At 42.6% G+C, this 25,331-nt stretch overlaps 1 protein-coding gene across 1 annotated transcript in view; it reads right to left on the bottom strand.

The window, feature by feature from the left end:
* LOC139415103 (mannosyl-oligosaccharide 1,2-alpha-mannosidase IA-like) overlaps window positions 1–23,270 on the bottom strand; it is a 175,099-nt gene extending 151,829 nt beyond the window's left edge. Inside the window, exon 1 of the mRNA XM_071162916.1 lies at window positions 22,569–23,270. Coding sequence (XP_071019017.1) covers window positions 22,569–23,072 — 504 coding nt within the window. The 5' untranslated portion in view covers window positions 23,073–23,270. The remainder of the gene's footprint in view (window positions 1–22,568) is intronic.
* Between the last annotated feature and the right edge of the window lie 2,061 nt (window positions 23,271–25,331).

Below are 25,331 nucleotides of genomic sequence, written 5' to 3'. Positions count from 1 at the left end.
AGAGTGTTTTCTATCCACACATACTAATCATATGCATATACTATATTCCTGGCATGAGTAGCAGGACGCTGAAAAGTTGCGCGATTTTTAACAGAATTTTCAAAAAAGGAGGGGGTAGAAGTAAGAGGTTAATGTCAGTGACAGGTCATTGGTAAAAATAGAAAAGAGTAGAAGGCCTAGAGAGCTGCCCTGCGGTACACCACACTTTACATGTTTGACACTTCCATTAAAGAAAACCCTTTGAGATCTATTAGATAGATTGCCATATTGTGGATTCAGAGCTGAGGTTAAAAAGCCATAGCACTTAAGTTTTTTCAACAACAGGTTATGGTCAAAGATATCAAAATCTGCACTGAAATCTAACAGTACAGCCCACCACAATCTTCTTATTATCAATTTCTTTCAACCAATCATCAGACATTTGTGTCAGTGCAGTACATGTTGAGTGCCATTCTCTATAAGCATAATGAAAGTATGTTAATTTGTTTACAGAGAAATAGCATTGTATTTGGTCAAACAATTTCTTACAACAATTTGCTAAGAGCTGGCAGCAAGCTGATAGGTCTGCTTTTAGAATCAGTAAAGGCTGCATTACCACTCTTGGGTAGCAGAATTACTTTGGCTTCCCTCCAGGCCTGAGGACAAAGACTTTCCTCTAGGCTCAGATTATATGACAGATAGGAGTGGCTATAGAGTCAGCTACCATCCTCAGTAGCGTTAGCGTTGCCTAAGTTGTCAATGCCACGAGGTTTGTCATTATTGATCATTAACAATTATTTTTCCTCCTCTCCCACACTAACGTTATAAAATTCAAACTTGCACTGCTTTTCTTTCATTATTTGTTTTGAATATGCATGAATACACTGATGCTACTCGCGGTTAATTATCTATGCATTGTCACTTCACCTCTACCTACATGTACAAATGTCCTCTAACCTGTACCCTCGCACACTGACTCTGTATATTTATAGAGAATATGGTTGCTTTTTGGTGGATATCCTGTAAAACCACATTAATTAAATCATATAAATGTAAATATTTTGTTAAGAAATCAACTGAAAGTTTTGTTAATCCTTTGGAGCACAAAAAAAGGTCTGTTTTTCATTCCACCTCTAAAAAAACTATATTACATCAGAAGATATATAGGTACTCTGTGACTTTTATCGGTCTGGCTATAATTATTTGTGGTGTGAGGGGGAGAGGAGGAGGCAGGGAACCTCTTTAGACTACATGCTAACAGGGGTGGAAATTACAGTGTTCTATAACAGATTGAGCCTTGCTGCTTTTGATGTGACCTAGAAACTAGAGGAAGATCAATTGTGCTGAAAGAGTTTCCGCTGTGTTTACAGTAAATTCAAGAACGTTCAGAGAGAGCGGAACACTGAAAGATGGGAAAACAACCCGTCCACTATAACTAACAGTAACGCCTACCCTAATTTAAGGAGGTAGTGAACAAAGCCATACAGGTGTAGGACATCAACAAACCTGACCTGCAGAAAACCAACACACCTCACCCACCTGTACGTCAGCTCAGTGTTGAGTATGCATGTCTGTGTGTTTTCAGTGACTGCGTCTGTGTGTGTGCACTCATCCTCTTAGATCTATCTGCTGCCTTCGACACCATCAGATCCTCCTCTCCACCCTCTCAGGGCTGGGCGTCTCAGGCTCTACACACTCTTGGGTTGCATCCTACCTGACAGGTCGATCCTACCAGAAGATGTGGAGAGGATCTGTGTCTGCACCACATCACTACTGGTGTCCCTCAGGGTTCGGTTCTAGGCCCTCTCCTCATCTCTCTATACACCAAGTCACTTGGCTCTGTCATATCCTCACATCCTCTCCTATCATTGCTATGCGGATGACACTCAACTACTTTTCTTCCCTCTGGCTTCCAGTCAAAGCTCGCATCTACTACAAGACCATGGTACTTGCCTACAGAGTACACCAACAGGAAGTGCCCCTCCCTACCATTAAGCTATGGCTCAAACCCTATACCCCAACCCGAGTACTCTTCCACCTCTGGTCTCTTGGCCCTCCCACCCCGATGGGAGGGCAACTCCCGCTCAGCCCAGTCAAAGCTCCTCTCTGTCCTGCACCCCAATGGTGGAACCAGCTTCTCCCTGAAACTAGGACCTGCCCATCTCCCGAAAACATCCGAAAGCCTACCTCTTCAAAGAGTATCTTAAATAAGAGACTATGCATCTAGTCCATAAAAGGGCTAGAGGCCTAACCATGAAGCAAATCAATTAGAAAATGTTATGCGAGGGTAACAGCAGTTACCGGAGAGACCTCTCTTTGATCTGCTCTCCACTGTCAACCAGATTACCATTTTAAATAAGCTCCAACCAATGACGCAATCTGGCATCAGCCCATCAGGACAATTCAGTGTCCAACACAAAGAGACTAAAACGCTCCGTATTGTTTCATCCCACATTTTTCTTTTATCTTCGATGTGGGATGAAATGAGAGGTTTGTACAATGGGAGAGAACTAATTAGAACACAAATATTTTTTTAAATCAGCTTCTCGTTTTGTGCAAATGAAAACCGGAGGAATCTCCAAAGGGACTGGCTGGCAGGAGGCTCTGTAAGGAGCTCTAATTAGCTCTCTCTCTCAGCCTTCCTCTTTGGTGTGCTGCTCAGATCGCTCCATGAGCTCTGAGCAGACTGTCTCATACACACAGTCCATCCCAGGTCCAACTCTGCAGAGGAATGCTACTGTAGCAACTCCGTTCAAAGAAGTCAGAGGCTATTCATAGCCAGGTATTTACAAGAATGTAGGCTAGTCCACCCATTTCGCACATTACACAAAGAAATGCATCACTCTTTGTCTGCACAGGTGTCTGTCTGTGTGTCATACATAATACTGAGAAACTGAGAAAACCTCCACAATATGTACAGTAAGGGCCTATTGGATTTCCTCCTCCTTACAATGAGGTGTGACATCACAGCAAGCTCAGTCTTGTCATTATTACAGCTCTCTCACTAACCCACTATCAGAAATCAATGCAGAGGACAGGGGGAGGATGATATCCTTTATCTAACATGATTACTACCTTTACCACCCTTAAAATGTTCCATTACATTAAAATGAGAACAGAGGGGGGCAGTAACCTACATCATCTCCCAGCACAGATCAAATACCTGTCCTAGATTATCCCCAGCACTGATCAAATAGGCTGTCTCATCTGACTGACAAAGAGATGGGGAACCAGACTCTGGAACTCAGAGTCTGTGTTTTAGTTAGATTTCGGGGTGAATAGGAAATGTTTATTGTTTTCCATAATCGAAGTTAGACATGGACACAAAGCTAAAGAGAAGTTGTCTAGGGTTTCACTGCAATAGATTGTGAAATGATTGAAGTGGCATACAAGCTTATCAATGGCTGACATCAATGGCAGTGGAGTAGACCCAACGCAGCACAATGAGCCACTGTATCCATTTCAGCATTCCCCACGGACGTAGCCACTGTTACGGCGGCTTGTCATTACGCCAACGTGTTCACTGGAGAGGCAAGCAACGAGTCCCCCTTCCTTCCTTCCACATACAGATGATGGCAAATCATTGACTGCTGTGTAAAGATCTGCGAGTTAATTACCCTGTTTGCATTCTATTGAGTAATTTGTAACTGGAGGCATGTAGTGCTGAAGTCCCCAGGGAGAACTGGGAAATTACAGGACAACAAATCCAGTAGTGAAACAGAAGCTGAAAAGAAATCCTCCCTGGTGGGTCTCCGGGGAAACTAACAGGTGCAGCTCAGCGGGGGTATTGATGGGTGAAGGGTGGGTGGAACACTTGGTACTGGAGATAAAGTGGGTCTTTGGCACAAGACGGCCAACCGGCACACGCATCCACGTACACACACACACACACACACACACACTGCACATCTGCTGCCAATGTGGCCTCCCTTGGGACATCATGGGCACACAGCTGAAAGTGGGAGGCAGAGTTGGGTTACGGATGTTTGCCGTGCGGTCTGAAAGAAAGCAGAGGGGTGGCTGCATGCCAGTGGGGTAAATTGGCTGTGGTCGATGATGGCATCTTTCACACATGGTAAAGTCCTGGACTGGCTGTATTGAGTTACTCAGGTGCACGCCTAGTCAGACGCTATCTGCACACTAAAACCATAACTTTGTTAAATAAACGTATATCTCCATTTGCTTAATGCACTTAACAGTGGTAATAAAGCTCCCGTCTAAGCCTTTATTCTAATACAATCCAAAATATTGGGTATTTTTACTCCTCCAAAACAATTATTATTTTCAATGTTGTGATATTGAGCAATCCCCAAATAAGATACACAACTGCATCTGCATAAATGTAAGGGCCAACTAATATCTCTGATATGTTCTCCCCCAAAACATAGCAAAACGACATAATCTGTTTCAGTATCTATAGTTAGCTAGCGACCTATCTAGCTAGGTGTCATCATCTAAAATACCCCTAATTTATAAAAACAGTTTTCGTATTTGGTCGGACCCAGTCCGATCAAGCTCACTAGCAAGATTACATTTTTATTTTCTTTAATTTAACTAGGTAAGTCAAATTCTTATTTATCATGATGGCCTACAGGGGAACAGTCTTGTTGTTCAGGGGCCTTGTTCAGCGGCAGGAGAACAGATTTTTACCTTGTCAGCTCGGAGATTCGATCCAGCAAGCTTTCGGTTACTGGCCCAAAGCTACCTGCCGCCCCAGATGAAGCTAGCTAGCTGCTTATAATGCTAGCTTTGGGCAACAGGGCAAGGTAGCTGGCTAGCTTGTTATCTATCTAGCTAGTTATTTCCATGAACTGAAGTTCAATTTCAATAGGAGGAAAACAAGTGGCTGCCTAGCTAATATAGTCACACGGATTCCTAAATCATTGCTAAGAACATGGAAAATAATTGCAGTTTCTTGTTATTGTTTTCAGGCTGTTTGCAATGGTGCCAACTTAGTACCAAGCTAACGCTAGCTAGCTAGCTACCCCAGAAGTTTCTAATAACATGTGTATCAAAGACGCAAACCAAAGTTAATGTGGTAGGGAGACAGCCTTCTTCCAGTTTCCAAACTGGCATCAATGTAGACAAAATGCTTGATTATTATTCTGTATTTTGACTAGCTACGATGAATCAGGAGCAACTTCTTGGATGTGGCTAGCTGGCAGGCAGAAGCAGCAGGATTATCATCCTTTCTTCCCTGCCTCCCTGGGATGGATGCATGTCGAGGAGAATGTTGGATCCTGCTTGTTTGATCCTGATCTTATTTCAAATGCTCCCACAGACGTTTTTCCAGTCGGCCTAACAAAAAATGGCTTATTAACAATGTGGTATTGTAAACACATTGCGGCCGATGTGTGTGTGCTTGTTTGCAGACCTTTTATTTTACAGCTTTGACAGTGCACAGTGGTGGCAAACACTCTCTTAAACCAGAAGCCAGCCGCACCAATGGGTCGGAGGAAACACTGTTCACCTGATGACCAGCCTGCAGGCGTCCAGCCCACCACAAGGAGTCGCTAGAGCACAGTGAGCCAAGTAAAGACCCCCCAGCTAAACACTCCCCTAATCCGGACGACACTGGGCCAATTGTGCGACGCCCTATGCGACTCCCAATGACGGCCGGTTATGATACAGCCCTGTGTCTGTAGTGACGTCTCTAGCACTGCGATGCACTGCCTTAGACCGTGGCGCCACTCTGTATCTTTTTTTGACATGCAAAGACCCAAACAGCGTGCGATATTCAAGCAACTAGGATATTACAATAACTAATTTTTAAGGCATCAAGGTGCATTCATTGTTGCTTCTGTTTATGCGCCATTAAGTCCCACTTCCGTAAAGTGGCACCATTGCTGGCGTGACCAAAAGTGGTGCAAATCTGTGAGCTTCTCCTCCCTGGCATCTCAATGGCTTTTCAGTAAATCTCAGGCTTCTCCCAACCGGCTTTACATGAGACGAATTGGTCAGGAAATCAATGAGCCATTGTTCCTTTAAGTGTGATCTATCTCTGTGAAGTGTGGCCTGAGAGATGCTTAAGACGAGGTAGGCGAAGAGGAATCATTGGGCCACTATGATTGACTGACAGATCAAGCAGATCAACCTTCTCCAACCATTATTCCACAACAGGTAAACCACACTGATGATTGTCTGCCCTCAGTAGCTATTAAAGCCACTGTGGCCACAGCTTTCAGAGGTTCATGGAGATTTTTCTCATCTGCAGAGCATAGTAGACTGCATTGTCATAGCGAATAATTCCTTTCTCTTAATAGTTTGACTCATTACACCCATTACCTCATGCAGCTGTAGCCAGTGACCTGAGGGTGTGGATATCACTGCAATATGTTGTCTTGTCACCCTCAAAGCAGAGCAGCAACAATGTCGTGTGTAGGCTTAAAGCATTTGCTATGAAGATGAAAATCTATCTTGCTTATCTCACACATCCTGTGATCACTACAAAATCGAGGGTAAAGAATCACAGGGGTAAATCCATTAGACCACCAACAGTGTGATAGGTAGATAGGGTTGTTTAGCACAGTTAACTAGGCTACAGAGGAACACCATATTAAACCAATCAATAGAAACTAATTGTGTACAGGGAAAGATGAAATTGAAAAGGAAAATCCATAAACTCGCACCTCAGTAAGCTCCTGTTCTTAATTGGGTAAAACAGCCGCTGGAGTATAGATATTGGCAACATAAACATGCTATTGAACAAAAATTATTATCTGAGTGTCCTGGCAAAAACCATTAGTAATGTGGCAGAGAAATTTGAATTGAAAGGTGTTACTTACACGCATCTTTAAAATGAGGTCCGGAAAGGACTATAATTGAAGAGGGAGTGTTCTGTTCAAACTCAGCGGACACATTTATTTGTTGGCTTGACCTTTTTATTCATTATTGGAAAAAGGCTCAAGGCAAACTAATGAAGACCTTCTGATAGGCAAATTGATTTTCTTCCCTCCATATGGAAGCAGTTAAGCCAAGCCATCAATCATTTGTTTAACAGGCTGGAGATCACAATTAAAGAGCAGAGGCCCAACTATTCAAATCTGTTGGCACGTAAGAGAGGTTTGTTGGAGGAATAGCCACAGCACAGCACTGTCTGCGAAGGTGATCCATTCTGCACTGTCAGATCGGATGGGATCGATCCAAAAGTCTCACTGCAAGGTCTTCAAAGAACACAAATGTGGTGTTTGAGTTTTGCTTCAGCGAACCCTCACATAAACTATATAGCCTAGGTCTTGCTCACATGGGCAACTTCTTCCACGCGCCATATAACATTTCTCGGGCACTATGACTGGCCGCTCTGCCATGTTCCACCTTTAGCTCTCCGGTGTAACGGTTTAGGTGCAGAGGTCAACCTGGAACAGCTCCTAGGGACCATTAATCATATGATTCTAGGGTTTGTTTAATATTGATGTGTCCAATCAGTGCCTCACACAGGGGATTGGCAAGTAATCAATAGGGTCCATGCTCTACAGCACATACTGTAGGTGTCAACATTGATTTGCCTGCTTGATGACCTCACTAGGCCGACATTATGACTCCCATACAGAGGGGTTAATGCATGGATGTCGAGGATCTAGGATTGTACCTTAGCACTGGCGGTAACTATGGACATTAGAGAGTGAGCCAACATCCTGGTCTAACAGAAGAGACACAGTGCCATGGATCTTCCTTAACCACCTACATAGTTAAAAGTTTCAATTTGTAACCATTAGTGTGCAAGAAACAAGCAGCCAAAAGGAGAGGAGAGTACTGTGTTCTGAAGTCTAGGAAAAAGGACTGAGCTAGTCCTTTTTCCTAGACTTCAGAACACAGTACTCTCCTCTCCTTTTGGCTGCTTGTTTCTTCAGCCAGTCTTTGAGATTCCATCCACGAGGCTTTTGGTTCTCCTCTGTCCACGTGAGAGTGCTGCCAGCCTCCTGCTGTATACCTCTCTCCACTCTTTTATAGCAAGAATAAAAATTAAATGTTCATTCTGAGCATAAAAGGGTAGCAGGGCGGTGATGAAAAATAAAAATAGGCAGGTGCCTGCAGATGCTCGAGGGCTTCAATTACTGCCTTTATGGTGCCGCGGGTCAACAGGGGGCCGTTGGCACAGGCCTGGCTCAGGTCAGCCCAGTCCAGCTGAGTTTGAATGAGGCCAGGGCTTGACTCTGGGCCGGGCTGTGGTCTGACATGAGAAGGTGAGATTGTATGGGGTTAGGGGGACAGGAACGAAAGAAGAGCTTTTATAGATAAAGCAGGCACCTAGAGGGTTAGGGCCAGGCAGAGAGAGAACCTCATCGGAGCCCTGCCCTCTCTTCTATCTCTTCTCTCCTCTGTGCTACCTACCGCCCTTATTTACAAGTAGAAAATAAGAGGATGCTGGCTGAATTATTTAGTGTGTAGCCTCTGCTTTCCTTTTCCAGTAAATTAAATGTGGTGTGTTGTGCCACGTACACTGCCAAAACCAACCTGGGCAGGGCCCATAAAGGTCCTTAAAAACACACAAAAAACACTATTCAATCTGAGACACAAAATAATGGATACTGCGAAATAGAAGCAACTCTGTAAAGAGCCAACAGCTGGACAGCATGGGCCCGCTCTGTCAATAACACATTTGTTGTCCACTTGACTTTACAAAGAGCATCAATCCAAACCCCTAACAACATTCTCAGATGTAAGCGGTGTCGTCCAAAGCAACACTAAATGGCCCAGAGGCAGAACTGCCCAATGCTTGGCACACTGGATTTAAGACATAATTTCACAAAACGGGACCTCTCAAAATGAAACAGCCATAATTCAGATATGCCTGGTTACTTAAATCCCCAAAGATAAACAGTCTGGAAGAGGAAAAACGCTGTGAGCTTGTCCTTTACCATAATGGTGTTAAAAAAGGACAGGCCTAACAATAAACAGGGTTTAATGGTAGTAATCACATGGTGGCAGTCTGGCAGATAGAAGGGTTAGAGCTGCCAGGGTACTCCAGCCCCTTGTACTCTGCCTCTGCTCTAGTCTGTATTCAAGAGTATAGCTGACAGAGGGAAAAACCCAGCCTGTGGCCAAAAGCAGAGGATTGATGGCCCCTGGTTCAGCAGGGCCGATTGATCGCATTCACATTGGGCAAAGTTTGTCATCATAATAGGATTCAGGGCAGCAGTGGATGGGGTAGTGGAGAGTCTACCACACTGCCAGGCTGGAAGGACTAATCCGTTAACCACAGGTCCTTATTGAAATGCATTTCCTCATTTAGTGCTGCAAAATTAATGGTGAGTGGGATGGTGTCTGAAAATAAAACATATAATGAATGAGTGGTACAGTCAGAGGAGTGCACTTTTTCAGCCAGTTTGTCTGTCTGGCGGCCCAATGCAATCTTCATGCAGACATACAGCAGTCAGTCAGACTGGTCTGCCCTCATGCATGGGAAGTGAGATATATGAAGGCTGCTGGAGAGATATATTCAATCAGGTGACATTTGTACCGTGAAAATGACTTTCTCTTCCATCTTCCATCTGTGCCCTGGCTTGACAGTATTGACCATCCTGTGAGCAATCCTCCGCCTCAAAAACAATTCCATTTTTAATCCCACTGACAGGCAGTGCATGAGAGGATATGCTCCTGGATTGACCTGCGGGTCAGTACTCCATCTATCTTTTCAGAAGTAATGTAAAATTAAATATATTTTTGTGAAATCCCAAACCTTTGTGCAAATTGAAAATAAATGATCTGTGTGATTGAGAATCTGAGTACCAGGCTGCCAGCTATGATACCCTAGTGGGGCTGAAGTCAGAGAGTTGTTGTCCTATAACTAGAGGTCGACCGATTAATCGGAATGGCCAATTAACTTGAAAATCGGCCCTAATTTTCATAACAATTGGAAATAGGTATTTTTAGACACCGATTTGGCAAAAAAAAAAAAAAAACACCTTTATTTAACTAGGCAAGTCAGTTAAGAACACATTCTTATTTTCAATGACGGCCCAGGAACAGTGGGTTAACTGACTTGTTCAGGGGAAGAACGACAGATTTTTACCTTGTCAGCCCGGGATTCAATCTTGCAACCTTACAGTTAACTAGTCCAATGCTCTAACCACCTGCCTTACATTGCACTCCACGAGGAGCCTGCCTGTTACGCGAATGCAGTAAGAAGCCAGGGTAAGTTGCTAGCTAGCATTAAACTTATCTTATAAAAAACAATCAATCAATCATAATTACTAGTTAACTACACATGGTTGATGATATTACTAGTTTATCTAGCGTGTCCTGCGTCGCATATAATCGAAGCGGTGCGCATTCGCGATAAAGGACTGTCGTTGCTCCAACGTGTACCTAACCATAAACATCAATGCCTTTTTTAAAATCAATACACAAGTATATATTTTTAAACCTGCATATTTAGTTAATATTTCCTGCTAACATTAATTTATTTATACAGAGTCAGGGTATATGCAGCAGTTTAGGCCGCCTGGCTCGTTAAGAACTGTGTGAAGACTATTTCTTCCTAACAAAGACAGTCAACTTCGCCAAACGGGGGATGATTTAACAAAAGCGCATTTGCGAAAAAAGCACAATCGTTGCACGAATGTACCTAACCACAAACATCAATGCCTTTCTTAAAATCAATACACAAAAATACATATTTTTAAACCAGCATATTTAGTTAAAAGAAATCCAGGTTAGCAGGCAATATTAACCAGGTGAAATTGTGTCACTTCTCTTGCGTTCATTGCACGCAGAGTCAGGGTTTATGCAACAGTTTGGGCCGCCTGGCTCATTGCGAACTAATTTGCCAGAATTTGATGTAATTATGACATAACATTGAAGGTTGTGCAATGTAACGGAATGGTTCATTCAAACAGCACTTTTGTGCGTTTGCCAGCAGCTCTTCGCAATGCTTCAAGCATTGCGCTGTTTATGACTTCAAGCCCATCAACTCCCGAGATTAGGCTGGTGTAACCGATGTGAAATGGCTAGCTAGTTAGCTGGGTTTCAAACGTCACTCGCTCTGAGACTTGGAGTGGTTGTTCCCCTTGCTCTGCATGGGTAACGCTGTTTCGTGGGTGGCAGTTGTCGATGTGTTCCTGGTTCGAGCCCAGGTAGGAGCGAGGAGAGGGACGGAAGCTATACTGTTATACTGGCAATACTAAAGTGACTATAAGAACATCCAATAGTCAAAGGTTAATGAAATACAAATCGTATAGAGAGAAATAGTCCTATAATTCCTATAGTAACTACAACCTAAAACTTCTTACCTGGGAATATTGAAGACTCATGTTAAAAGGAACCACCAGCTTTCATATGTTCTCATGTTCTGAGCAAGGAACTTAAACGTTAGCTTTCTTACATGGCACATATTGCACTTTTACTTTCTTCTCCAACACTTTGTTAATGCATTACTTAAACCAAATTGAACGTTTCATTATTTATTTGAGGCTAAATTGATTTTATTGACATTAAGTTAAAATACGTTTTTTTTTTAGTAAAAAAAACAACAAAAAAACGGCTACTTAATCGGTATCGGCTTTTTTGGTCCTCCAATAATCGGTATCGGCGTTGAAAAATCATAACCGGTCGACCTCTACCTATAACACAGTATTATATCTAGCTCGTAATAATTAAATATAAAGCAATTTATTGTAGTCTAGTCTAGAGTCATTTAAAGCAGACAAACAGCCGTGATTCTGCTGATGAATTGCTGTGAAGCAAAGACAATCGCACAGAATCCTAATCACACAGGCAGGAAGGCAGGTATGTTGACGAAAGGAAACAGGACACTAGAAGATTAATTGGAGCTGAATCTCATCACTGATCCTTAGCCCTGCCTCTCTAGGTGTGAGGGAAACAGAGTGGGGCCCTCTGAACAGGGGGAAATTAGAAAAGTAATTCATACTAACTGGTCATTGGACCCATAAATTATGGTTTACCTGAAGCAATATGAAAAAAATATATCTCCTGGCCACAGGGTATACAAAGGGAAGATGCATTCATACATACATTATGAACTTCAGACTACAAATTAGCTTACCTAGAATTGAAGGTGTAGGCCTATATTGGCTTTAAAAAAAACAAATAAACATCCCAGCACTCAAGTGGATCCAACGGTATCACTCAATATGACCTACAGCAGGGAAGAAGAAAAACCTGTGTCTGATATCAAGACTGCACCTGTATACTGTGAATAAAGATTATTTTCAAGAGGGCACTGAGTCAGTGTCGCAGTAGGTGTTTATTGGCATTCAATAAATGAAAGCTACTGTACGAAGAAACCTTTACCTCCAGACGTATGCCAGCTAGGAGACATCAATTTCCCTTTTAAAAAGCAATTAAGACTGAAGGTCAGGATGCCTCACACAGAGCCCATTCAAAAGGAAGGGCCCTGCAGAAAGTGGTTCCCAATACTTCCCCACTGGGATTGTTTGTCTCTCCCTTGGCGCTGATCAATTGGATTAGGCCTGTTCTACTTTACGTACCAGAGTCCAAGTGATTATTAGTGTGTGTCAGTCAGTCAGGTGGAGGGGGCTGGTGGCTTGGAGTTTGTCTGAAACTCTGAGACGTAGTAGTGTGTTGTGGAGCCACAGTGGCCCACCAGTCCTGGCCTCATTATCAATCAGTCCTTCAATCACTCAGAGGCATGGGATCACTGGGCTACTGGACTGGTGGTCAGCGACAGGACGGAGCGCCCGGGGCTCCTAAGGCCCGTGTTCACTGAAGTATAGAAACATATTGTACACACACGCACACACAAACACACACACAGAGGGCGATGGGTTCACAGTATATGATTACCCTGAGTGACACAGTCCTCTGCACATAGTTCTAGAGTACAGACAGTGCATGAGGGCCCCATAAAACCCCCCAAAAAGCATAATGGCTGCCAATACTGCCTTTTCGATAGCTTTTTCCTCTTAGAGAAAAATAGGCCTATATCCTAGCTCTAGGAAGGCTTGTTCCTGGGGCTAAGATATAAGATGACAAGATGATGATCAGGTAGCCTAACTCTCACTTATTATGAAACACAAAATAACTATTACTTTTTTTTGGTACTTTTTACCCCATTGTCCCAATTTTGTGATCTCCAATTGTAGTTACAGTCTTGTCCCATTGCTGCAACTCCAGTATGGACTTGGGAGAGGCGAAGGTCGAGAGCCACGCGTCCTCCGAAACACAACCCTGCCAAGCCACAATGCTTCTTAACACATTGCTCGCTTAAAACGGAAGCCAGCAGCACCAATGTGTCGGAGGAAACACCGTACAGCTGGCGACCGAAGTCAGCATGCATGTGCTCAGCCAGCCACAAGGAGTCGCTAGGGTGCAATGGGACAAGGACATCCCGGCCGGCCAAACCATCCCCTAACCCAGACGACGCTGGGCCAATTGTGCACTGCCTCATGGGTCTCCCGGTCGCGGTCAGCTGCAACCGGGTCTGTAGTGACGCCTTAGGCCTCCCGAGTGGCGCAGTGGTCTAACTACAATTACTATTGACTAGTTAGAGGACAAGCCTAAATTCTTCCTCAGTAAGGCAACACCGCATAAAATAGCACTAGCATACAACTGCGATACTCAAGTGGCCACTAATATAGTATGCTCCTGTAAAGAGGCATCAGGCTTCATCAGTGTACAATAGACTTTGTCCACCGACAAACACCACCGTGCCCCTCTGTGAGATGCAGCAGGATTGGCAGGCTGAAAGAGGCCGCTATTAAAGCCATTAGATATTTACACTGAGCACCTGGAATCCATTTAAAGAGGTAAATTAACAAAAGACAGGCTAGTAGCACAGTATAGAACAATAAGTTACAATTAGTTAATGACATAATGTACTGTAGGCCAGGCAGTTATCTGATTTAAAAGCTATTGAGGCAGTAGACAACATAGTGAGGAAGTTATCAAAGTAAAAGTGAGGAATAGAGGCTACTAGTGGGTTTATCAGAATGTTCCATGGGTAGGTCAGGAAGGGGAATGCCATTTGGCTGTCGTCCATGGTTACAAAAAGCAATCCATTGTCTTGAGTGAGCAAAAATAACTCAACTGGATCTTAAGTGAAGTGGAAAGAGAGAGAGAGAGGACCGCATCTTCCTTCCTTTCTAGACAGCCAAGGTGACTCTAGACCTTTAACAAACCCACAGCTTCTAATCCTTGGCTGCTGAGCCGGCTGGCGCTGTCCTCTCCGCCTGCAGAGTGGCGGAAAGCCTGACAGGGTATTAACCGTTTGTCCTTTAAGATACAGAATGCATACTGATAAAACAGGTCAACCCTACAGAGCTGCAGCCCAGGCAATCATTTGCATCTTATTTCCAAACGCCATGTTGAGAATGCTGTTCATTGACTACAGCTCAGTTATCATCACCATTGTCCCCACCAAAGTCAGAAAGACCAAGGAGCTGATCGTGTACTACAAGAAACGGAGGGGGGGGGGTCCTTGGTTTCCAAATCACTAGACTTAAAATTGTATAAATACACAAGCACAGTTGTGAAAAATGCACGACAGCACCTCTTCCCCCTCAGGAGGTTGAAAAAGTGTCATGGGCCCTCAAATCCTCAAAAGGTTCTACAACTGTACCATTGAGAGCGTATAAACTGGCTGCATCACTGCTTGGTATGGCAAGAGCACCACCCTCGATCGCATGGCACTACAGAGGGTTGTGCGGACAGCCCAGTACATCACTGGGGCCGATCTCCCTGCCATCCAGGACCTCTGATATCAGGTGGAATAAAAAGAAGGCACGAAAATCGCCAGACTCCAAACACCCAAGCCATAGACTATTTTCTCTGCTGCCGCACAGCAAGAGGTACCAGTGCATCAAGGATGACACCAACAGGCTCTTGAACAGCTTCTTTCCCCAAGAAAGATATGTAAATATGGTATTACTGACTTTTTAAATATTTCCTCTATATAGTATGCTTACTTACACTTGGATATTTCCTATTCTTATTTTTCCAGAGAGCTGACGTTTTTTTCTAGTAATACTGTACATTGTTATTGATAATTGCATTGTTGGGTTTTGAGTTTGCAAGAAAGGCATTTCACTGACATGTGCACGTGACATTTAAAACTTGCCCGGTAGCCTGGGGAAACATCAGGCAGCACACACAGAAAGAGGATGACATGTGAATCATCAACAATAGTATGCTGCGTGTGGTGCCTATGTACTCTGTTGTAATTAGCCAATGGTTGCAACGGCAAAGATAAGCCTAAACGATTTACCCAGTAAGGGTCTTTGACAAAGAGGCTTTTTCCTATGGCAATGTTTTGTTTCTACTCTGTACCTGTGGAGGTTTGTTAGATGGGATGTGTGTAGGCTACTACTGAACTACAGTAAAGACCGGGGATATAAACAGAGAATGTTAACCTCTAACCCTGTCAAATTGACTGGTAAAATCATGGGTACCTTGCAATGGCTGCCTGGTATTGTGATGCAATAATTTCCATGGTAATGTAGAATGTTCATTCAAATGATGTGGCTCATGCAATGGAATGTATTTTTTGTAATGTCAGTTGAGTTCAATCAACAAATCAGAGCACATATTGATGGGTACACTTCCTGCTTTGCTCCTCGCAATGGCCGCCAGTGAACCCATTATGCCATCATTGACTTGAATAGATCCGGTAAAGAGGTCAATGGAACACAGATGTTGGGGGATAGAAGAAGGACGCAAGATTGGTGCACATTCAAAGCTGACCTAAAAATCTGGATATTCGTCAAATCCGTCATGATTGATGTATTGTAAAAAGGCCCACAATGTGGTTACTAAAGTATATATTTGGAAGTTTTCACTGCATAACATTTATAAGTTCTTCCTTTTCATGTTTAGGAGTTTCTGCTAAATGCTAACTCCTGATCGTATAAACTGGTAGCATAGCTAGCATAGAGAAATTAGTGGTGGTAGTCAATGTAATTTTTAACTGCAGTTAAAACGATGATGACGTGAACATAAACTCAGCAACAACAAAAAAGAAACGTCCCTTTTTCAGGACCCTGTCTTTCAAAGATAATTCGTAAAAATCAAAATAACTTCACACAGATCTTGATTGTAAAGGTTTTAAACACTGTTTCACATTCTTGTTCAATAAACCATAAACAATGAATGAACATGAACCTGAGGAACGGTCGTTAAGACACTAACAGCTTACAGACGGTAGGCAATTCATGTCACAGTAATGATAACTTAGGACACTAAAGAGGGCTTTCCACTGACTCTGAAAAACACCAAAAGAAAGTTGCCCAGGGTCCCTGCTCATCTGCATGAACTTGCCTTAGGCATGCTGCAAGGAGGCAGTTCTGCAGATGTGGCCAGGGCAATAAATTGCAATGTCCATACTGTAACGCCTAAGACAGCGCTACAGGGAGACAGGACAGACAGCTGATCGTCCTCGCAGTGGCAGACCACGTGTAACAACACCTGCACAGGATCGGTACATCTGATCATCACACCTGCGGTACAGGTACAGGATGGCAACAACTGCCCAAGTTACACCAGGAACGCACAATCCCTCTATCAGTGCTCAGACTGTCCGCAATAGGCGCAGACAGGCTGGACTGAGGGCTTGTAGGTCTGTTGTAAGGCAGAAACAGCGTAGCCAGAAACAGCGTCGCCTATGGGCACAAACCCACCGTCGCTGGACCAGACAGGACTGGCAAAAAGTGCTCTTCACTGACGAGTTGCGGTTTTGTCTCACCAGGGGTGATGGTCAGATTCGCGTTTATCGTTGAAGGAATGAGCGTTACACCGAGGCCGGTACTCTGGAGCGGGGGCGATTTGGAGGTGGAGGGTCCGTCATGGTCTGGGGCGGTGTGTCACAGCATCATCGGACTGAGCTTGTTGTCATTGCAGGCAATCCCAACGCTGTGCATTACAGGGAAGATATCCTCCTCCCTCATGTGGGACCCTTCCTGCAGGCTCATCCTGATATGACCCTCCAGCATGACAATGCCACCAGCCATACTGCTCGTTCTGTGCGTGATTTTCTGCAAGACAGGAATGTCAGTGTTCTGCCAAGGCCAGTGAAGAGCTCGGATCTCAATCCCGTTGAGCGCCCTCTGGATCAGAGGGTGAGGGCTAAAGCCATTCCCCCCTGAAATGTCTGGGAACTTGCAGGTGCCTTGGTGGAAGAGTGGGGTAACATCTCACAGCAAGAACTGGCAAATCTGGTGCAGTTCATGAGGAGGAGATGCACTGCAGTACTTAATGCAGCTGGTGGCCACACTGTTACTTTTGATTTTGACCCCCCCCCCCCTTTGTTCAGAGACACATTATTCAATTTCTGTTAGTCACATGTCTGTGGAACTTGTTCAGTTTATGTCTCAGTTGTTGAATCTTATGTTCATACAAATATTTACACATGTTAAGATTGCTGAAAATAAACGCAGTTGACAGTGAGAGGACATATCTTTTTTTGCTAAGTTTACAAGCATTATATTCAGATTTTTACCTCAACATAGTGTGAAATACACATAAACAATAGCCTAAATATAGGCACATTTTACTGGGGGGGCAACGAGAAGATTCGGGATCTTAACCCCATGGCATCTTTCCCCCACACGTTTCCATGCATTTCCATTGTTTGGGTCGAGTTCCATTGACCTCTAACACATCTATTGGGATGCCTGTTCTAATCATTCAATTTTATGGTTCATCTACCATCTCTGATATACCCATACAGAGAAAGATGGCCAACGCGGTTCCTTTTTCTAATTTGTACAATAATTTACATTGGAACCTTGAAAGCAGGACAGGCAGGTGGTTGTGCAAGGGAACTAGGCCCATCTCAACTACAAAACTACTTTCAAAAGAATGGGAATATATTTCTGTACAATTACAAATAAAAATAACCCAGCTTGTCTAAAACAAACCACACAAAACATCACTGCTGGTTATTTGGTTGAGCAATGTTTCCATAGCAGGCCTAAATCAGCATATCCCTACCCCTATACAAACGATCAGATAAATGATGCGATTCTAAGCCCGATGCTGGGACCTGAGCCGAGGACTCAGTCTCACAGGCAGCTTTGCACCCATAAACATGACAAATGTTGATTGACTGCTGAAAAATTTGCCACCACTGCAGTTTCCTCTAAATCACCTTATGCCTCCTGAATAAATTTGATCTCTTCGAGATGTGTATTTTTTCAGCAGAAGGGCTGTATCAACTCAGCAGAGGGGCTGTATCAACTATCAAAGTAAGCTGATAGTCGACATGAGGAGAAGCCAAAACCAAATGCACAGAAGCCAGAGAAATGTCATGCTGAAGTAGGGCTGGACGGTGTACCATATTTTACGATATACTGGTGGTGATGCATGGACCATTTTGGATTTTATCTTTACCTGCTCTTTTTTGGGGAGTGGGGTGTACCCACCTTTTTCTCCCCAAATTCTATCTCGTCTCATCGCTGCAACTCCCCAATGGGTTAGGGAGGCAAAGGACGAGTCATGCGTCCTCTGAAACATGACCCGCCAAACCGCGCTTCTTAACACCAGCCCGCTTAAACCCGGAAGCCAGTCGCACCAATGTGTCAGAGGAAACACCATTCAATTGTCAACCGATGTCAGCCTGCAGGCACCCAGCACGCCACAAGGAGTCGCTAGAGAGCGACGAGCCAAGTAAAGCACCTCCGGCCAAACCCTCCTCTAATCTGGAAGACGCTGGGCAAAATGTGATACAGCCCGGGATCGAACCCGGGTCTGTAGTGATGCCTCTAACACTGCGATGCAGTATCTTAGACTGCTGTGCCACTCGGGAGGCCCTGATCTGTACCTTCCATAACGGTATTTAAATGTTTGATTTGTTAAATGTCATAGGCCGTGTGTAGAATTCATTTTTATAGTTAATTCGCTACTTGAGTCATCTCTCTCCGTGTCGCTTTCCACAAAGACCTAGCCCTGCCCCGCCACTCAAAGAAAAATCTAAAAATCTGCCGTTTACAGCTACAGTAGTCATTTACAACATTAACAATGTCTACAATGTATTTCTGATCAATTTTATGTTATTTTGATGTGGCCAAAATATCATACATACTGTATATAGGTGAAGTCAGAAGTTTACATACACCTCATCCAAATACATTTAAACTCAGTTATTCCCAATTCCTGAATTCCTAGTAAATATTCCCTGTCTTAGATCAGTAAGGATCACCACTTTATTTTAAGAATGTGAAATGTCAGAATAGTCGTAGAGAGAATGAGCTTTTATTTATTTCATCACATTCCCAGTGGGTCTGAAGTTTACATACACTCGATTAGTATTTGGTAGCATTGCCTTTAAAATGTTTAACTTGGGTCAAACGTTTCGGGTAGCCTTCCACAAGCTTCCCACAATAAGTTGGGTGAATTTTGGCCCAGTCTTCCCGACAGAGCTGGTGTAACTGAGTCTGGTTTATAGGCCTCCTTGCTCGCACACACTTTTTCCAGTTCTACCCACACATTTTCTATAGGATTGACTTCAGGGCTTTGTGATGGCCACTCCAATACCTTGACTTTGTTGTCCTTAAGCCCTTTTGCCACAACTTTGGAAGTATGCTTGGGGTCATTGTCCATTTGGAAGACAAAGCTTTAACGTCCTGACTGATGTCTTGAGATGTTGCTTCAATATATACACATAATTTTCCTCCCTCATGATGTCATCTATTTTGTGAAGTGCACGAGTCCCTCCTGCAGCAAAGCACCCCCACAACATGATGCTGCCACCCCCATGCTTCACGGTTGGGATGGTGTTCTTCAGCTTGCAAGCTTCCCCATTTTTCCTCCAAACATAACAATGGTCATTATGGCCAAACAGTTCTATTTTTGTTTCATCAGACCAGAGGACATTGCTTCAAAAAGTACGATCTTTGTCCCCATGTGCAGTTGCAAACAGTAATCAAGCTTTTCTATGGCGGTTTTGGAGCAGTGCCTTCTTCCTTGCTGAGTGGCCTTTCAGGTTATGTCGATATAGGACTCGTTTTACTGTGGAAATAGATACTTTTGCTGTTGTTCTTGGATTGATTTGCACTTTTCGCACTAAAAGTACATTCATCTCTAGGAAACAGAACGCGTATCCTTTCTGAGCGTTATGACGGCTGCGTGGTCCCATGGTGTTAATACTTGCATACTATTGTTTATACAGATGAACGTGGTACCTTCAAGCGTTTGGAAATTGCTCCCAAGGATGAACAGACTTGTGGAGGTCTACATTTATTTGTATATATATATATATATATATATATATATATATATATATACACACACACACCCACACAATATTTAGGCCATATCACCCAACCCTATGCTGGAGTGACAAATCAGCCAAGTTTCTTACAAGTGGTGAGTTGTTCTGCATTCAAAATATTTTTGGGTAAAGTATGGTGATGTACAAAAACAGACATTTGCCCACTGAATTGGAGTGATTCTGACCCCTTCACTACTCATACATTATTTACACTATCATTCAAAGTATGGGAGTTAGGGGTAGGGGGGATTAATACATTAGAGTATCGCAATATTATTTTTGACTATATGACCTTTTTTTGCTGGCTGTACCTGCGTCAAAACTGTTGTTTTTCTCCTCCTATAGCTTGACATCAATCTTCTCTTAAATAGTGAGCCAACATGTTTTCAGCACTTTCATAACTGATTAAAACTTGCATTCTTATGGCTCTCTTGTCCCTGTACTGCAGACATATAATATAGTGAGCAATATATTTGGAACAACAAACAGCAATATATTTTTTACGTTACAGTCTTATTCTAAAATAGACAAAAACAAATTAAAAATCCTCAGCAATTGTCACACAATACTCCATAATGACAAAGCGAAAACCCTTTTTTATTTTAGCATAATGTAATAAACAGAAATATCTTATTTACATAAGTATTCAGACCCTTTACTATGAGACTCAAAATTGAGCTCAGGTGCATCCTGTTTCTATTGATCTTCTTTGAGCTGTTTCTACAACTTTATTGGATTCCACCTGTGGTAAATCCAATTGATTGGACATGATTTGGAAAGGCACACACCGGTCTATATAAGGTCCCACAGTTGACATTGCATGTCAGAGCAAAAACCAAGCCATGAGGTCGAAAGATTCTGAGAAGGGTACCAACAAATGTGTGCAGCATTGAAGGTCCCCAAGAACACAGTGACCTCCATAATTCTTAAATGGAATTAGTTTGAAACCACCAAGACACTTCCTAGAGCTGGTCGCCCAGACAAACTGAGCAATCGGAGGAGAAGGGCCTTAGTCAGGGAGATGACCAAGAGCCCAATGGTCACTCTGACAGAGCTCTAGAGTTCCTCTGTGGAAATGGGGGAACTTCCAGAAAGTACTGAGTAAAGGGTCTGAATACTTATGAAAATGTTATATTTAATTCTTTATTTTTTTTAAAATAAATTTGCTAACATTTCTAAAAACCTCTTTTTGCTTTGTCATTATGGGGTATTGTATGTAGATTGATGAGGAAAAATAACAATTTAATCAATTTCAGAATACGGCTGTAAAGTAACAAAATGTGGAAAAGGTCAAGGGATATGAATACTTTCCGAAGGCACTGTAGAGAAATGATATTGAATTGCAATAGATATCGTATCGGCACCTAAGTATCGTGATAATATTGTATTGTGCGGTCCCTGGCAATACACGGCCCTAATGGGAGTGTCTCTGAAATGGTTGGCTCATTCATTGTTTAAAAACAGGTCTGTCAGGAGGATAAAGGTTCACACACATTGCACTGAATGTGGATCTAACGTTCGTCTGCTGATTGTGTTTTAGGGACCACACACGGTTGATTTTTCAAGTAAAATCAGTGCACACTGTTCGCAAATTCAGAGGTGCTAAGTAGTCTGGGCCAGCAAACATTACTGGTGTGTCTGAGCCCTTAGACCTGCTTGCCCCATCTCACCAGATATAAAGGTAGTGTGATTTATGTCTCCTACTACATTGCACAACCATTGGCAAATAACTAGGCCTAACTTATGTACAATACAATAGACTGTTCGTTTCCACAAATCTCAGTTGTTAGACTCACCGAGCTAGGTTACATTTTACTTCATAGTGTTGATATTGTGTATTACCATAAGTGTAATAAGCAATGCACAAGCCTGCTTATTGTTACACTGTCCTTAGGGTTAGGGACACTGCTGTGAGTATAGTCTAATAGTGTACCACTTAATTAGGGTACACCACAGACATTATATACTTAGAAAAAATTAAATGGCTAAGCATATATTTTGAAACAATAAATTGCCCTGAGCTACACAGTACACTGTAAAAGTGTTGTCCCAAATTATATAAAATGAAGGAATACAAGGAATACACAGGATGTACTCTGGTCAATCTGGTGAGAATGAAAAGCATGATATTGAGAACATATCAATACAGGATGGATTTCTACAGTGTATCTGGATACAAAGTAAATTCATTAGTTCAAAGTTTCAGTTGACAACATTATGCCTGTGCTGTGTACAGACTAGAGTCGTAAAACTGTATTAATGTGTGTTGTGTACAAGGAACTTACCGATTAGGCTACACAGTATAGCAAAAGCAGGCAGTATTGGAAGCGAAACTAGCTAACCACACACACCAAATGTTGCCATTCTGGTTGTCTTTATATATTTTTATTGTTTTTTTATCACTCACCTCTTTAATTTTTGCTCGTCTCTCTTTGGTTTCCGGATCGGAGGGCTCGTGCCCTGTTGCTCCGGGTGGCCGAACATATTCAATGACTGGCAGGTTATTGTAATCTTTCCCACCTTTACCTTCCTTCAAAACTTTGTCCTTCTCGTCTTGTATATCTTGCTTTATCTCGTCTGGTCGTTTCTGGAGAGTGTCTTTTGCTTCAACCAAAGCCTTTTCGTGGTCCTTTCTAATCTTGGTTAATATCTTTTCTTCGGTCCCAACTGCAACGTTTGAATCACTATCCGTACCTGTTCGCGTGTTGGTTTCTACCGCAGACGAGTGGAAGAAAACTCCGCTCAGTAGCTTCGATGAATCCGGCAGGAAAAAAATTGCCCCGAAACAAAGCGTAATAAAAGCACTAAAAACTAATAGCAAAATGAATTTCTCTGTCAATCTAAAGGAGGTCGGGCTGGCAGACTTCCTACTCGGGGTAGCTGTAAAAGGCAATAGAGTTGCTACTGGCATTTTCCTTGTCGTTCAAGACAAAACAAATGAATGAAATTCTAAAATCGGCACAGTCTTAGATTCCGTGCAACAATATTAGTTATCAATTTCCCATACGTATATCAGAAATTAATAATTTAGTATTCTGTAAAAGTTACACTATTGAGCAGTGTCCTGCTGTTTCAACTGCCCATGCTGAAACACATCTGCAAACTCTTCGCCAAGCTCAGGAAAGAACGGAAAGAATGGCAGCTATGCGCTATTGACAGCCCTAATTGTCCAATGGCTTTTCTCTGCGCGTACATTTAGCAATTGTGGGCGTGTTTTCCGGATCCGAAGGTGACACACTTGTTTTAATGTCTTGTACAAACGGAATTGTTCACTCACAAATAAAGACACATGTAGTGATCAAAACGATAAAATAAAGTGGTAATATAAAACGTTTCTAGATGTATGTCTTCCGTCAGTCAGTAGAGCTTTGACATTCCACATCGTCTCTTGCATTTATTATGTGCCTTTGCGGGATTTGTCACTAGATACCACAGCCACAAAATATTAAACCCCGCCTATTTCTACAATTTCTCTCAATTCTGATTTTAAACTTAACCTTAACCACAGTGTTAACCTTATTCCTAACCCTAACCTTAAAATATATATATTTTTAAATATAGCCAATTTTGACTTTGTGGCTGCGATTGGCTGAGGATTGTCAGAGGACATATTCTGGGTGATTTATGAAAGATCCGATTCGAACCATAAACCTTGTGTCCACTCCCGAGGCTACTTTAGTAAGCCAAGATTTTGCATTGGTTGGACTTACAGTGCATTCAGAAAGTATTCAAACCCCTTAACTTTTTCCACATTTTGTAACGTTACAACCTTATTCTAAAATGGATGAAATAAATGTTTTTCCTCATCATTCTACACACAATACCCCATAATGACAAAACGAGAACAGGTTTTTAGAAATTTTAAATGTATTAAAAATAAAAAACAGATATCTTATTTACATAAGTATAGAGACCCTTTGCTATGAGACTCGAAATTGAGCTCAGGTACATCCTGTTTCCATTGATCATCCTTGAGGTGTTTCTACAACTTGATTGGAGTCCACTTGTGGTAAATTAAATTGATTGGATATGATTTGGAAAGGCACACACCTGTCTATATAAGGTCCCGCAGTTGACATGGCATGTCAGAGCAAAATCCAAGCTATGAGGTTAAAGGAATTGTCCGTAGAGCACCCAGACAGGATTGTGTCGAGGCACAGATCTGGGGAAGGGTACCAACAAACGTCTGCAGCTTCGAAGGTCCCCAAGAACACAGTGGCCACCATCATTGTTAAATGGAAGAAGTTTGGAAGAAGAAACACCAACACCCTTCCTAGAGCTGGCCACCCGACCAAACTGAGCAATCGGGGAGAAGGACCTTGGTCAGGGAGGTGACCAAGAACCCGATGTTCACTCTGACAGAGCTCTAGACTTCCTCTGTGGAGATGGGAGAACCTTCCAGTCACGTCTGGAGGAAACTGTGGGGATGTTTTTCAGTGGCAGCGACTGGGAGACTAGTCAGGATCGAGGGAAAGATGAACGGAACCAAAGTACAGAGAGATCCTTGATGAAAACCTGCTCCAGAGTGCTCAGGACCAACAGGACAACAACAAAGTACTGAGTAAAGGGCCTGAATGCTTATGTAAATGTAATATTTCAGTTGTTTTTATTTTGAATACATTTGCAAATATTTCCAAAAAGTTTTTGCTTTGTCATTAATGGGTAGTTTTTTTGTTCTACCTCTATTTTTGTGTAGATTGTTGGGGGGGACGGGACGACTATTTAATCCATTTTATAATTAGGCTGTAATGTAACGAAATGTGGGGGGGTCTGAATACTTTCCGAATGCACTGTATATACAGTATAATGAAATAAAAAATAATCAATACAATGGAGTTGTAGTGAGATGTTTGGGGGATTTAGCGATATCTATTCATTATGTTGAATGCTAGAAAGTAAACAAGTATTTCATATATTTTTATTTTACCTTTATTTAACTAGGCAAGTCAGTTAAGAACAAATTCTTATTTTCAATGACGGCCTAAGAACAGTGGGTTAACTGCCTTGTTCAGGGGCAGATCGACAGTTTTTTTACCTTGTCAGCTCAGGGATTCGATCTTGCAACCTTTCAGTTACAAGTCCAATGCTCTAACCACTAGATAAAACCCAAAGAATGCTCTTAAATATATATATTTTTTACAAATATAATAGTTTTCCCTTAGTTATGTTG

Source organism: Oncorhynchus clarkii, chromosome 8 (genome assembly GCF_045791955.1).
Source record: "Oncorhynchus clarkii lewisi isolate Uvic-CL-2024 chromosome 8, UVic_Ocla_1.0, whole genome shotgun sequence".
Taxonomy (NCBI): Eukaryota; Metazoa; Chordata; class Actinopteri; order Salmoniformes; family Salmonidae; genus Oncorhynchus; species Oncorhynchus clarkii.
The sequence above is the reverse complement of the archived record's forward strand: the minus strand, read 5'-3'. Positions and strand labels throughout refer to the sequence as shown.